Raw genomic sequence first — 12746 nt, forward strand, 5'->3', positions numbered from 1 at the left:
GATAAACATGGTGATATGCTCGCAGCATAGTGGTATTAAAACAACAGGATGGCTTGAGAAAAAATTGTTTGCTGCTGTGCTTCTCACTGGTAGAGGTTAAGTATCGCAAGTGTCAGATCATCAGCATCTGATTGGAGTAAGCTTTAAAGGGTTCTTTGTCTTATATACCTTTAAATAACATTTAAATTAGATTAGTCTCTCTGTCAAAACCACTTTTCTTAACTTGCGTTAAACACCATGCACAAGTGGATGGTGTTTAACCTTATTATACATAAGGGTGGTTATTGCTATAGCATTTTAAACACAGACCCCACATGGTCAGCTGTTTAGGTTCAAACTAATATCATATACATTTCAACAACAATGTGATGGTTTGTCATGGCTGGCATTTTCAACCTGCTAACTTTGGCAATCACCTGACTTTGCCTCTAGAACAAGGTCCAATGTTTTTTTAAACGTTAGTATCTTAATTTGTATAAGATGGTATAGCACAAAAACTGTAGGAACCAATAATTTCATCTCCCTCAGGATGCAGTGTAAAAATTGATTCTTTAAGCTTTCGTCTAGCTGATTTTTTCTCTTGAGTTTAAACCTCTCTCCCCCAACAAGAAAAAGCTTGTGCATTTAACTTAGAACAGGTGTTATTGCAGTGGTGTTTGTGACAATAAATACACTATTTGTGAACCCATGCATCCATCCATTCATTCAACCATCCATCCACCCATCCATCCACTGGCAGCAGGTTAAGCAGGGTATTCCAAACATTCTCCCCTGCCACATTTTTCAGTTCCTCTCGAAGGATCCCTGAGCATTCCCAGGTCAAGCGGTTCTGGGTCTACTCCAGGGTTTCCTCCCAGTTTAGCGTACATGGAAAACCTCAAAAGGGAAGCACTAAGGAGGTATCCTAACCAGATGCCTGAACCACTTCAGCTGTCTTCTGTTGACATGCAGGAGCAGCATCTCTAGAGATGTTTGATCTCTGTGACATTAAAGAAGCGTATCAACCAAAACAGCCGTACAGTGTCCAGCATCTCAGGGTGAATCTCATCCAGTCATAGTGTCTTACTCCCAGGGAGCTTTTAAACTACCCCGGTGACCTCTGCCTCCTCCACATCAGACATTTTGGCAGGATGTACGAGTTCCTCAAAGTGCTCTTTCCATGGCCCAACAATATTCCAGTCTAGGTTAGCAGTTCTCCTCCCCAACTGAACATGCCCTAAGCCAAGCCCTGTTTAACCTTCCTGAGTTGTTGGCTTGTTTATGGCCTGCTAAATATGCTCCTCCACAGTCTCCACCAAACTCCTACCACACCCAAGTTTTTGCTTTCGCAACTCCTGAGGATGCAACCCTTTTGGCTGATGCTTCAAGAAATCCCCCCAGGCCAACCAAGCCAGTAAAACTTTCTTCTTCAACCTGACGGCCTCCTCACCACCCGCGTGCACCAGCAGGTCCTCGGTACCTCAGGATGACCTTAGAACAACAGGTCTTGCCAGCAGCCTCAGTAATGGATATTTTAAACATTGCCCATTTGGATACTAAGTCCCCACCCACCTCCAAGATGTCATAGAAATCCTTCCAAATATGGGAGATAAAGACCATACAGGCAGGGACCTGCACCACAAGTTCCCAGTTTGAGTTTTTCAAGTCTATCTAACAACCTTTCCCACCATCTGGACCAACTCACCACTATGCAGTGATCACCTGACAGCTCCACTCCTCTTTTCAGTGTTTAAGACATACAGCTTTGGTTCAGATGACACAACAGCAAAGTCGATCACTGAACTTTATCCTACAGTGCTAATGGTATCAAGCAGATTTCTGAGCCACTTTATGCTTGATCATGGTGTTTGCTATATTCACCAATACCTAGCATAGAAGTCTGATAACAACATAGTGACTGGAGATCACTCTTTTAATAGAATCATATCAATAGTGAAAAGATTCAGCTCCATGACAACTGAGCAACATCAAGAAGATTTTATAGCCGTTTTTACACATGTAATAACAACTCCATTTGGATCAGAAATTGAACAGTCTTTTGCCTGTCAGCTCCTTAGTACAAAGTCTGTGTGATGTCCGACTGCACCCATGTGGCAATTGCACAGGTAATTGTCCAGTGAATTCACAGCAAGTGGACAGTGTTTCCTTCCTCCTGCCCTATTCTATCCAAGCAGCACCCTGACCTTACCAAACTAAATACTTCCTGTAGTGAGAAATCCTTTGAAAGAGCCTATTTCCAGTTATGTGCTACAACTGAGAAAGGGCAACTTCAGACATATTCCCAACCCTATTCTCCCAATGATGTCAGATATTTATTGTATATAGTTAAAAGAAAAGCTATGGTAGTAGCTAAAAGCTGAGTTCGGCTTAGTTTGTCCATAGTAGGTTTTAAAAAACTTTCTCTAAGTAACAAAACCCTATTTTAGCTTTGTATTTCCATGTAGCATTTCAGACTTTCCAAGTCAATTCAGAACAGAATGAGAATCAAAGTGAACATTATGCCGGCTTTTGTTGTCGTTACAGTTATGTCGCCATTGTTCAGTTGTGAGTGAAAAATCTATGTGCTGTTACCACACAGTCATATATGGCAACAATAAAAACATACACTGTGATAATAACCTTTATAGACTCTCTAGAGGAGTGATTTTTATATTTCATTTAAAAGAACTGAAAACCATGGAAACCTGTAAAGTCAGGGGAAAAAACAAGAACTGAAACATTACAGCCTGCTTTAGAAAACAGCAGTAATTAGGTACAAACATGAAACATACTATAGAAAACCACAGCTAAGGTTCTTTAAGCCCATCCATTTGAGGATAGTAGATCTGTGATGTTTTTAATAAATTCAGAAGGAGCCAGCAGGCTGGCTGATGCAATATTATGCTTATATCTCATATAAGTGTCCAGCAGAGATTTGTGCAGTTTCATTTTCTATAATCTATCATCTGCATTACCTCCATTTTAAATTATTAATGAGGTCAATGAAAATTCATCAGTGCCTACAGTTTATTGCATGTATCAGCACAACTTTTTCCTCATTAATTCTTTTCAGCCAACTAACGCCAACGTGATTAAGAATATTTATTTCCAATAAACAATACAGTCAGGTATTTATTTGAGATCCTAAAGCAGGTTGCACAAAGTATACAAAGCAAAACAACAGGAGCAATGAAAATCACGATAGAAGTTTAGAAAGTAATGAAATAATCACCAAAGCGTTGATCATCCAATAACAGATCACCAAGATCAGTTCCCAAGCCAAAGCAGATTAAAAACACAGCTGATGTCTTACTGAATCTGCATAAAAACACTCATAATCAGTTTCAACTCAGTAAGAAAGTGCTATTTCAGCCTTAAATTACGTTGTTACATGTCCTGTTCCAAAGGAGCGGTGTGCACAGTGGCTCTCTGGCTTCATTCAGCTGATTGTCAGAAACATATCTGAGGCAAGAACAGATGTCTCCAGTTATTTGACCAGGCTCTCTGGACTGATGTATTCCCACTCTCACTCAATCCCTCATTTTTTGCAGCCAACTGCAAATCTCTTTGCAACGACAAAGCATCGCCTGTCAGGAAGATGATTCCATTGAGAGGCACTTTCTGATATGAGAGGTGCATTAATGTGATTAACCCACACTCATTATTGCTGCTTGATACAGGGGCTTAGGGGCTCATGTCACTGTGTATTTTTCTCTATTGGCATCAACAGCAGGTAAATGGAAAATGCTACTGTATGAGTAGAATCAGGTAAATCAAACTGTGATCAAGAGCAGGCAACAAAGTGTTATCAATAGCAGAATTACTGCAGCTTTGTACAAACTCAATTATGTAATTTGGGTTCAAAATTGAAAGACAATAAAGAACAAAATTAGCCTCTGAAACTCTGCAGCGTACAGGAACAGATGAATTAAGCTATTTTGCAGATGTGATATGTCCCATTATCAGAGGAACAATTAAAAAATATTGAAATCAATTAAGATAAAATGAATATCATTTCCAAATCAAAATAATGTTATTCACACACCCCAGAGATGTTTGAGTATTTCACTCAATTACCATTTCATTCAAATAAACCTGTAATTTGGTGACTACTGTTAGATTGCATGACTATATGTATTACGTTTTCCGTCTCCAACTGACGTAGACGAAGAAGAACCAGGGTGCATCAATTTTAAAGCAAGGCCTTGTTTACATGCATTTCATACATTCACATAGCTAATCTTAGTATTATAAGACAAATGAAGGCTTGTTGCACTAGCTCCACTGTGTACTCCAATGTGAAATTATTCATTTGATGCCAGAGTCATCATCTATTCGGCTGCACAAAAATGGTTACAGGTTGCAAGTATGTTTGATTGCACAGTGACTGAAGCTGCAAACATATAGGAGGCACAGCAGAAAATAACTGTGCAGCGGAAAGGGAATTCTGGGATGCCAATCATAAAGCTTTTCATCAGACATCTTTTCCGCGCTTTAGCTGGGGGTACGGGCAAAAATAGATTCCTGTTCTGAGCGCAAAGCTTCTAATAAAGGCATCTCCTAGCTTAATCAAAGATACCAAATGGGCACATCCAGCTTGTGGCATGTTGTTAAGCCTTAGAAAAGGCATAGTATGAACTTTGTTATTGTAATACCAAAAGGCTATGCATGTGAGGATGTATGTGAAAGAGACTTCTAGGCAGCCTCTAGAGAATATACTATAATGCACCAGAGCAAGCTATAGAAGACTACTTGAAATAGTTTCTACAACTCTTTCAGCTCACATTCACTTTTCGATCAAAGGCTAAGCGAGACAAATCCCCCCACAGACGAGGGGTATGTCTCCCCTCTATCATTTCTCGCATCTCCCCTCTATCATTTCCTCAAATTCCCATTTCTGTCTTTGCACCTCTGTCTTCCCTCCTCACTCTGCCCCACATGTCAGCTTTGTAGGATGCCCATCAGCTCCAGAGGGCAAGACAGGAAGAGCACAAGAAGAAACTGGGAAGAGTATAGTAGAACATCTGGTAGTCCCAGGGACTCTGTCCACTAATAAAGTGGCTTAGTGGGCTTGCTAGTAACAGCTGATCTAGGCCTATTTCCTCCATCAGAGTGGAGAAAATCCACTCGCTAACTCAATTATGTAAGAGATGTGAATTAAACATGAAGCTACCTCATAGGAATGTATACACACAACACAGATGTGCACAGATACATAATACGTAACCATACAATATAAGAATCCCATCTGTATGCTGATGCCGGGGGGCTTTGTGAGGTCTTCTTTGCTAAAGGAACAGTGAAGAGCATGTTAATGAATGAGCGTATGGGCATCTAGGTCAGACTTGTAAGGATGACAGTGAAGAAATATGTGACAAGGAATTTTGCCATCTTTGCCACCTATTACTTCCCTGTGAGCTTTAAAGACCAAAACAGCCTTGCGTGGGAGTCGAGCCTGGAGCAAAGGCAGAGCCGATTTTCTCCCCGTCTCCCTTCATGTCTCTCTCCTTTTGCTTTCCTCTCTCTCCCACTGTGTCTCTCTCTCCTGGCCTTGCTCTATCATTCCTTCAGGCCCTTTATTAATCATCCTTGGTTAGTGGGGCAGAGAGCATGGTGTAAGGAGCTCTGCAGAGTGTAAAGCCATGAAATACACACACCTTCATGTGCATTCACACTAACAGGCTCTGTATTCATAGATCTAGGCAGTTTTGCCTTTAATATTTTACTTATAAAAGATATAAAACATTATTAATTTAAAAATGCTGAAACACTTCTAAGGATGAAAACACTCACATGCGCACAGACACACCACAAGTTTGCATGTGCACACATACAGCTGATCTTCAGGGATTCTGGCCTGAGGTCCTGAGACTCAGCTGCTGCTGCTGATGTAACCTTTTCAACAGCCTTAGTAGTTGTTGTTTAGACATTCTAGCTCCAGCATGTAGTCAAAGTAAAGTCATCTCCCTCTAACTTAAAACCACAAAGCTGCCCCACCAGTGTCACGAAAACCCTTTACTTCAGGTTGGGTCAGAGCCACAGTGCAGCAACAGCAGCATTACCAAGCCATCCCAGCATTAAAGCAAGAGTTGGGATGTTGAAGCAATCATCCTTAGAAAGCTGGATGGGGAATGATGGGACAGTGGGATAAAACACAGAGCAGTTATCCACACCAACTTCTGTCCAACGGGCAGCAAATAAGCCTGAATAATGGGTGGCAGTAATTAGGCCTTCTTTCTATGCATGTAAGTGCACTTAGCTTAGAAGCTACTGGGCTGCATTCCATTATTACCATTATCACTATTTGCTCTCCCCGAGAAAGTGGTGGTCGAATTGGCCACTTAGATGCTCCGAGACAGTAGGAGATTTATAGTCTAAGTCTGGGCTGTCCTTTAAGAAGTGCAGAATTATTTAGCTGCGGGTAGACAGGGATAGACTAATATTTTTTCTTTACCTTTCTGATTTATTTTGAGGTGGTTAATAAATGTTTATATTGTAAGTACCAAAAGAATTTAAAAACTAGTTATATCAATGTTTGTGTAGTTGTGATGATCATCAATAATGAGTCCTGCATTACTTGGTGTACATACGCATGTGGGTAGTTAGGGTTAGTGTGTGTAACCTATCAAAACGCTCATCTTACAAAAACAGAAACTCGAGTTGCACACCAGCAGTAGCGATGAGGTTTGAAAGTAGTGGACGCACCTGGTTTGACGGTCTTTAAGCGAATCGGTTCCCGAAAGTGACGAATGACAGCCAGTGTGTCCCGGTTTGTAAGTCCACTGACAGGCGTCCCGTTCACCTCCAGCAGAACGTCTCCGTAGTAGGGAAGCTTCCCTACGTGACACACCAGCACGTCCAGTTTCATTTGGCCCAGGTAGGGGAACTGTCCAAGCTCTGCTCCTCCGAGGACCTCCACCACGGAGCCAAAGTCTCCCAGGTTCCCCCATGACACGGCGCACTCCACCACTTTAGAGGACCAGTGTTTCTTCTTCTTCAGTGTTCTAGACATGGTTGTCCCCTTTTCAAATAACTAACAATCTAACTGGTAGGAGTCGCCTCGGCTTTTTGTTGTTAAATGAGCGCGAAGTGATGCGGCCTAATAAACCCTCGTGAGTTATTCTCGCGACCTGCAGGGAATTTCATCTTCTTGACATTTATGAGGCTTATCTTCACCCGTGAATTTGCCGCTGAGCTCTGTCATCCCACGGGCTTATGCTCCGGTGTGCGCACAGTTGCCTTGGTTTCAATAATTCCGAGCGCTTTTTGTGCGTAAAACAGGAGAGTTGACTGCAGCGATATGGTTAACCAGAAGATAATCAAGGTTTTATGCTTTCCATTGCTTCTCTGGAACCATATCCGCGCTTTCCTTCGTCTTGTAGAGGATCCTCAAAACGTGAAGTAGTAATAAAAATATAAACAGAGTATATTTTTACTTACTCGGCGATAGATCGTGGAGTGTCAGACGCTGAAATTTAGTGCGTCAATGAGAAATCCCTCATACCTGTGGGTAGGCTGAAAATAGACGGGCGGCAGCGCTTACCGGTTGGCGGTTTACGCTTTTGAGATCCAGCCCATGATGACTGAGCTGAAAGACATCTGTGAGCGTTTGTCTGCTACAGGTTTGAACACACCTGGCACCGTCAAGAGAGATGTTGCCAAGCTCCGAAACTCCCCTTTTACGCTCAACAGCAGCAGTGTTTTCTAGACTCTCAAGCTGGCTCCATCCTCTGGTGTGATGCGGTACAACATAAAATGGAAATTTAAAAAAAAAAAAGAAAAAATGAGAACTGAACAACATAGGCTACTGTACCAGAGCAACAACGATTAGAGTAACCTGATGTCATCTTAGATCCTGAAAAAACGAACAAGTTCAGCTTATTTTCTATATAAAATGAGACTCGTGCTGTTGTATTTGGTGGAATAGGTGTGTCATATCGGACTAATTAAAACGCACAAGCATGTAATCCTAATATTAAGCATGCAAAATAAATTACATCTAATTGTGACCCTGCGTTCGTAATGAATGAGTTATGCTTGGGGAGGTAATTTTTGGTCTCCAAAATTAACGTCTACACTACGCCACCTACTGATGTAAACAGTTCTGCACCAGCACCTTTAGGTGCATTTTTCACAAAACACAAACTACAGGAGAGAGTAGACAAAGTAGACAAAGAACTGACAAAAATCAGAAAAACATGAAATGACTGATTTCATTTACTTGTAGAGGCAACAAAAACAGTATTACAGCACATCTTGTGGTATAAAAAAATCCTTTAAGTCATTTAGATTATTATCATATAAATAGCTCTGCTGCTGTAAACCTGACCTTTTACTCAAGAGAAAACTGCACTCCCACCTACATCCAGCCCCGCAGATTCCATCTTCAGAACATGGGTTTTGCATCATACGTTTACATAAAACTAGGTGTTTTGATATACACTATGAGAGAGTATAACACCTCCTTTGTCTTTAAATGTTGGATTTAAATAGACTGTATGTTGATAATACAGTGCAGGATGTTGCAGACGTGGTTTAGTGTAGGTGTAAAAGTACATTAAAGCTTGCATATGTTTCATTATTTCTGGGGATGAGTAGCTGTTGTTTCATGGCATATTGAAAACCTCTTCAAAACATCTTCAATACAGTGTGACAAATTTTGACAGTTTGGATGTGTCAAGTTTTTTTGTTTGGTTGGTTTTTTTTGCCTGTCCCGTTTGGCTCTTTTGCCATCAGAATTATTGTCTAAAGGCGAAGAAAGATGCCCAACGGATTTACTTTACCAAATGGACCATCCCAGCCTTGCCGTAATGGTCTATTTGATTCACCTTTTATTGTTTATTTTATTTTATTTTCACTTGCTAAATACGGGACAGATTTGACTGGGGAAAAGAAAGGGGAGAAAGAAAGAGGGAAAGAAAAACAGCGGGGAAGAGGAACGGTGATAAAGGGCAAAAAACAAAAGCAAACAAAACAAGCAGAAAAAAATACATATATCAATCACCTGGATCACCTGTTGAGAAAGAAAAAAGAGAAAACAAGCAAAAGAAAAAAAGAGCAACATAATAAACAACATCACGATGATATATGGGAATATAACAGTAAATACTAAATATTAAACATTATTGTGCAGCACGTAAGCTCGACAGCGCACAGTGTGCTTTGAGGTAGGAGCCAAAAAGGGTGTAGTTTGTGGGTGTGATCACCCGTCTGTACACCTGTGAGCATGAACACGCTTGTTTTAAAAGGTTCCTTCATGTAATGATCTTCTAGAGGGTGTGGGGGGCCACAGCCCGTCCTCCAGGGCATGAAGCAGGTATGGAGGAGATCAAAACTCCAGACATCCAGAGGCCCTCAGAACACAAGAGACCAAGGAAGACCAACAGAGGGGCAGCCGCGCCACTGTCCCAGAAAGAGCTGAGGAGAGTCCCAGATGAGGGGTCACTCAGCAGCCGCGGAGCAGAAGCCGGGGGGGTTGCAGTGACATGCCCGTGAGCTCTGCCGGCAGCCAGCTGTGACAGAGTGAACGAGCCCCAGGCCGAGAGGCTGAGGGCACCCCACCCCCGAAGTGGCCCGAGCGAGCCCCAGGCTCCAGGCCCCGATAAGCAGCCACCAAGGAGTGAGCCGGTGTGTACCTGGACGCCCACCCCCGGACACAAAGAACCACCAACGCACCGATGTCTGAGAGCATCTGCCACTGGCAGGGGAAGTGGTGGTGGGGGGAGATACCTTAGAGGTCCTGAGATGTCCCCAGAGAGGTGGCGTCTGATACCCAACCTGACATATAGACACAGACATACAGGCACACACATACAGACATCCATTCCCATGGATATGTCAAGTTGACTAGTAGGACAGTGAAATGTTACTGCCATGTAAGGATGTCAGTAGAGTTCATTAACTGGATGACTGGAAGATGGGAACATACTGTACCATCAGTAGCACTTATGAATCTGTAGTTGTTTCTGTTCTCTGGATATGATCCATCAAGTCTGTGTTTAAATACACAGTTGCCACCCTGGACATTGTGTTGAGTAATTCACCGGCTACTAGGAGATGATTAACAGCATCTTTGATCAGGACCAGGGAGCGCAGCAGAAATCCAAACAACCTCTACACTTTAAAGGGATAAAGAACTGTCCATTTTAATTCCACTGTTTCCTGGGATTTTGCTAGATATATGCGGGTGGGGACAAAAAAAGAGGCCTTTTTCTTGAAGTCAGGCCTTATGACAAACTAACATTTTTAAAATCCCATATTAGCTGGCTTTGTGTTGGCTTGACATGACTAAATCCAGATTATAGATGTCGTGGCCTTCTAAATCGTTCCATGGTGTGCCCAGAAATCATGTCGTTTCTAAGACAGCTGTGCTGTAGTTATTTGTAACCAAAATTAAATCCTTCTAGCACATAATTAGATTTTTCTTCCAAGTTGCCTACTGTCAGAGTAAGGAAAAATACCATAACAACCAGTAGAAACTACTACTTGAAGTGGTTTTCATTGAAAATTAAATTGATGGGGTCAGATAAAAAAAAAAATCACAATCAATGTCACATATTATTATGAATTCACATAAACCATTTCCAAAAGAGTCCTGAACACTATATTAAATGTAGATAAAAAAATAATCATCTCCTCTCACAGACAATGTAAAAAAAAATGAAGTTGAAGTTATTTATTTTTCATTTATAGTATTATTTGATTAGTTTATTAGTATTATTAGTTGCCATGGCAGTTACATTTTGAATCATTTTCCCTTTATTATTAATTTATATAGGATTTCAGCTACTTAACGGTTCTTTGTTTTATTTTTCCTTTCATAGTCCATCAATTTAAAACCTGAGCTGTGCCACTGTAAAGGTGCTGAAAGTGCTTTGATATTATCTTGCTAAAATAAGCAATCTTTCCTGAAAAGGATGGGATCATATGGAGGGCAACCTATGGTGCAATTCAAGTATGAATATATGAACAATAAAAAGAAATCCTTACAGTCTAGCATTAGTGGTGCCTTCACAAATGTGAAAGTTGCCTATGCCATGTGCACTATTGCACTCACATATCCACACAGATGGCTTTTGAAATATGAACTGATAAAAAGCAAAATTGAATAAAATCAACTGCCTTGTCGTACAAGATGGCATGAAGGAGTAGCAGCTAACATTATCACTGTTATCGTTCATCCACAGTATCATACTCCAGGAGAAAGTGACCTGGGAGGGATTTGGGTAGTGCATTTCTCTGTTGATTTTGCGTTCTCTGCTTGCTTGTTTGTTTTGCCTTGGTCAAAATGTTTCTGCATTTACTTTTAATTGGTTATTCTAATTCGGCCGTGGTAGCATCACCATGGCAGTTGAGAAAATGTAGTTGATTAGACTTCCATAAAGGTAGCACTTTAACCTGGGTCTCTGTAAATAACTTTTGGGTATTCATGCTCACTGACACACACCTTGCGAGTACCACGTGTTTGTGCAGGAAAATCTTAGTGGATCTGTAGTTTCTACTTATACTCAGACCAGTCCGCCTGGCATTAACAGCCATGCCATGTACAAAGTCATTTAAATGAAATTTTGTCATCATGTGATGTTCCATTTGAATTTGTTCCTGAGCCTGTGTAGTGGTCTTTGTTATTAAAAGTGTGATTTAATGCAGTCCCACTTTAGTGTTCTAAAGTCACAGCCATTCAGTATGAATGTATGATTTTTTTGTACAGACTGATCCTGACTCTTTCCGTCTTCATTATTATTTATGTACAAGGCAAAATCCCAGGGTTCTTTTGTTTCACATCAAAAATTGTCAGTAAGTTATGGACCAATTTGTCCAATCTGCTAACATATGAAAGAATTCCTCCAAAATCAACACTACATTTGAGATGTTGCATTAAATTGAAGATGCAGTTTAAGGGATGTGCAAATCAGTGTGTTGCTTTTATTTACATTTCAGAGAGCATCCGAAGATTTTTTGGAAAATGTTTAACAACAGCTTAAGAAAGAAAATCCACTTTAAGTAAAGAGGGAGACAAAGATTCAAAAGACATGATCAGAATTCACGTTTAATGTTTGAATAATGGCTATGTAACAAAAAGGCTTTTTAGACATGCTTTACAGAATGTACAGGAAACAAGGTAAAAAACAAAAAGCAGCATTGGATATTGCCAGAGCAGTTACTGCTAAACTTTGGTATAAAGTCATAAAGGGCATTTCAGAAAACAAAACAAATGCACATTATTTTAGGCTGCGTTGGTGAAAAGTATTGAACACTGAATTGATTTCGGCCTCCCAGATATGTAGCTTCATTAGGATAACTTATCGCAGTGAGTTTTCATTTAAATTTTTGTATCGCTTAAGAGGGGCATGAAATTGACTTTGACCAACGGTCTGGGAACATCGACACACAAATGTGCCACCACCGAAAAAAAGAAATGTGGAAAAAATAGAAAAAATACAGAGGGGCCGGGAAAGTTGATGCCAATAACAGTTGATGTTATTCAAAGGAATTTATAGGAATGTGCAGGTAGAAGAAAGTGGAAACAAAATACAATTCATGTCTGCACGTACCAGCAAGGAGGTGAAGTTCTTGGAAAATATTAATCAATGCATTTTTGAGAAGTTACTGATGACACATAAATTAGATATTCTGACATTACATGGAAGACACAGCATCAAGCTACATTACAATGCGCATGGTAGATGAACTTTTTACTTTGTGATTTTTTTCTGTGCCTCGACTCAGTACCTTTGAATACTCCATTTCTCAAACGTGTGTTGGTC

General features: G+C 40.7%; 1 protein-coding gene across 3 annotated transcripts in view; it reads right to left on the reverse strand.

The window, feature by feature from the left end:
• Nucleotides 1-7730, reverse strand: part of magi3b (membrane associated guanylate kinase, WW and PDZ domain containing 3b) — a 131423-nt gene extending 123693 nt beyond the window's left edge. Inside the window, exon 1 of one of the 3 annotated variants that reach the window (XM_086293286.1) lies at nucleotides 6685-7726. In XM_086293286.1, the coding sequence (XP_086149412.1) occupies nucleotides 6685-6991 (307 nt within the window). In that variant the 5' untranslated portion in view covers nucleotides 6992-7726. Of the gene's footprint in view, nucleotides 1-6684 lie in introns of all 3 variants that reach the window. The other 2 variants (XM_086293283.1, XM_086293284.1) reach the window with 2 other exon arrangements.
• Nucleotides 7731-12746: the final 5016 nt, after the last annotated feature.

Source organism: Aulonocara sp. 'chitande type north' Nkhata Bay, linkage group LG5 (assembly GCF_057382095.1).
Source record: "Aulonocara sp. 'chitande type north' Nkhata Bay isolate Kocher_YH1m ecotype deep benthic linkage group LG5, A_spYH_male_GT1.1, whole genome shotgun sequence".
Taxonomy (NCBI): Eukaryota; Metazoa; Chordata; class Actinopteri; order Cichliformes; family Cichlidae; genus Aulonocara; species Aulonocara sp. 'chitande type north' Nkhata Bay.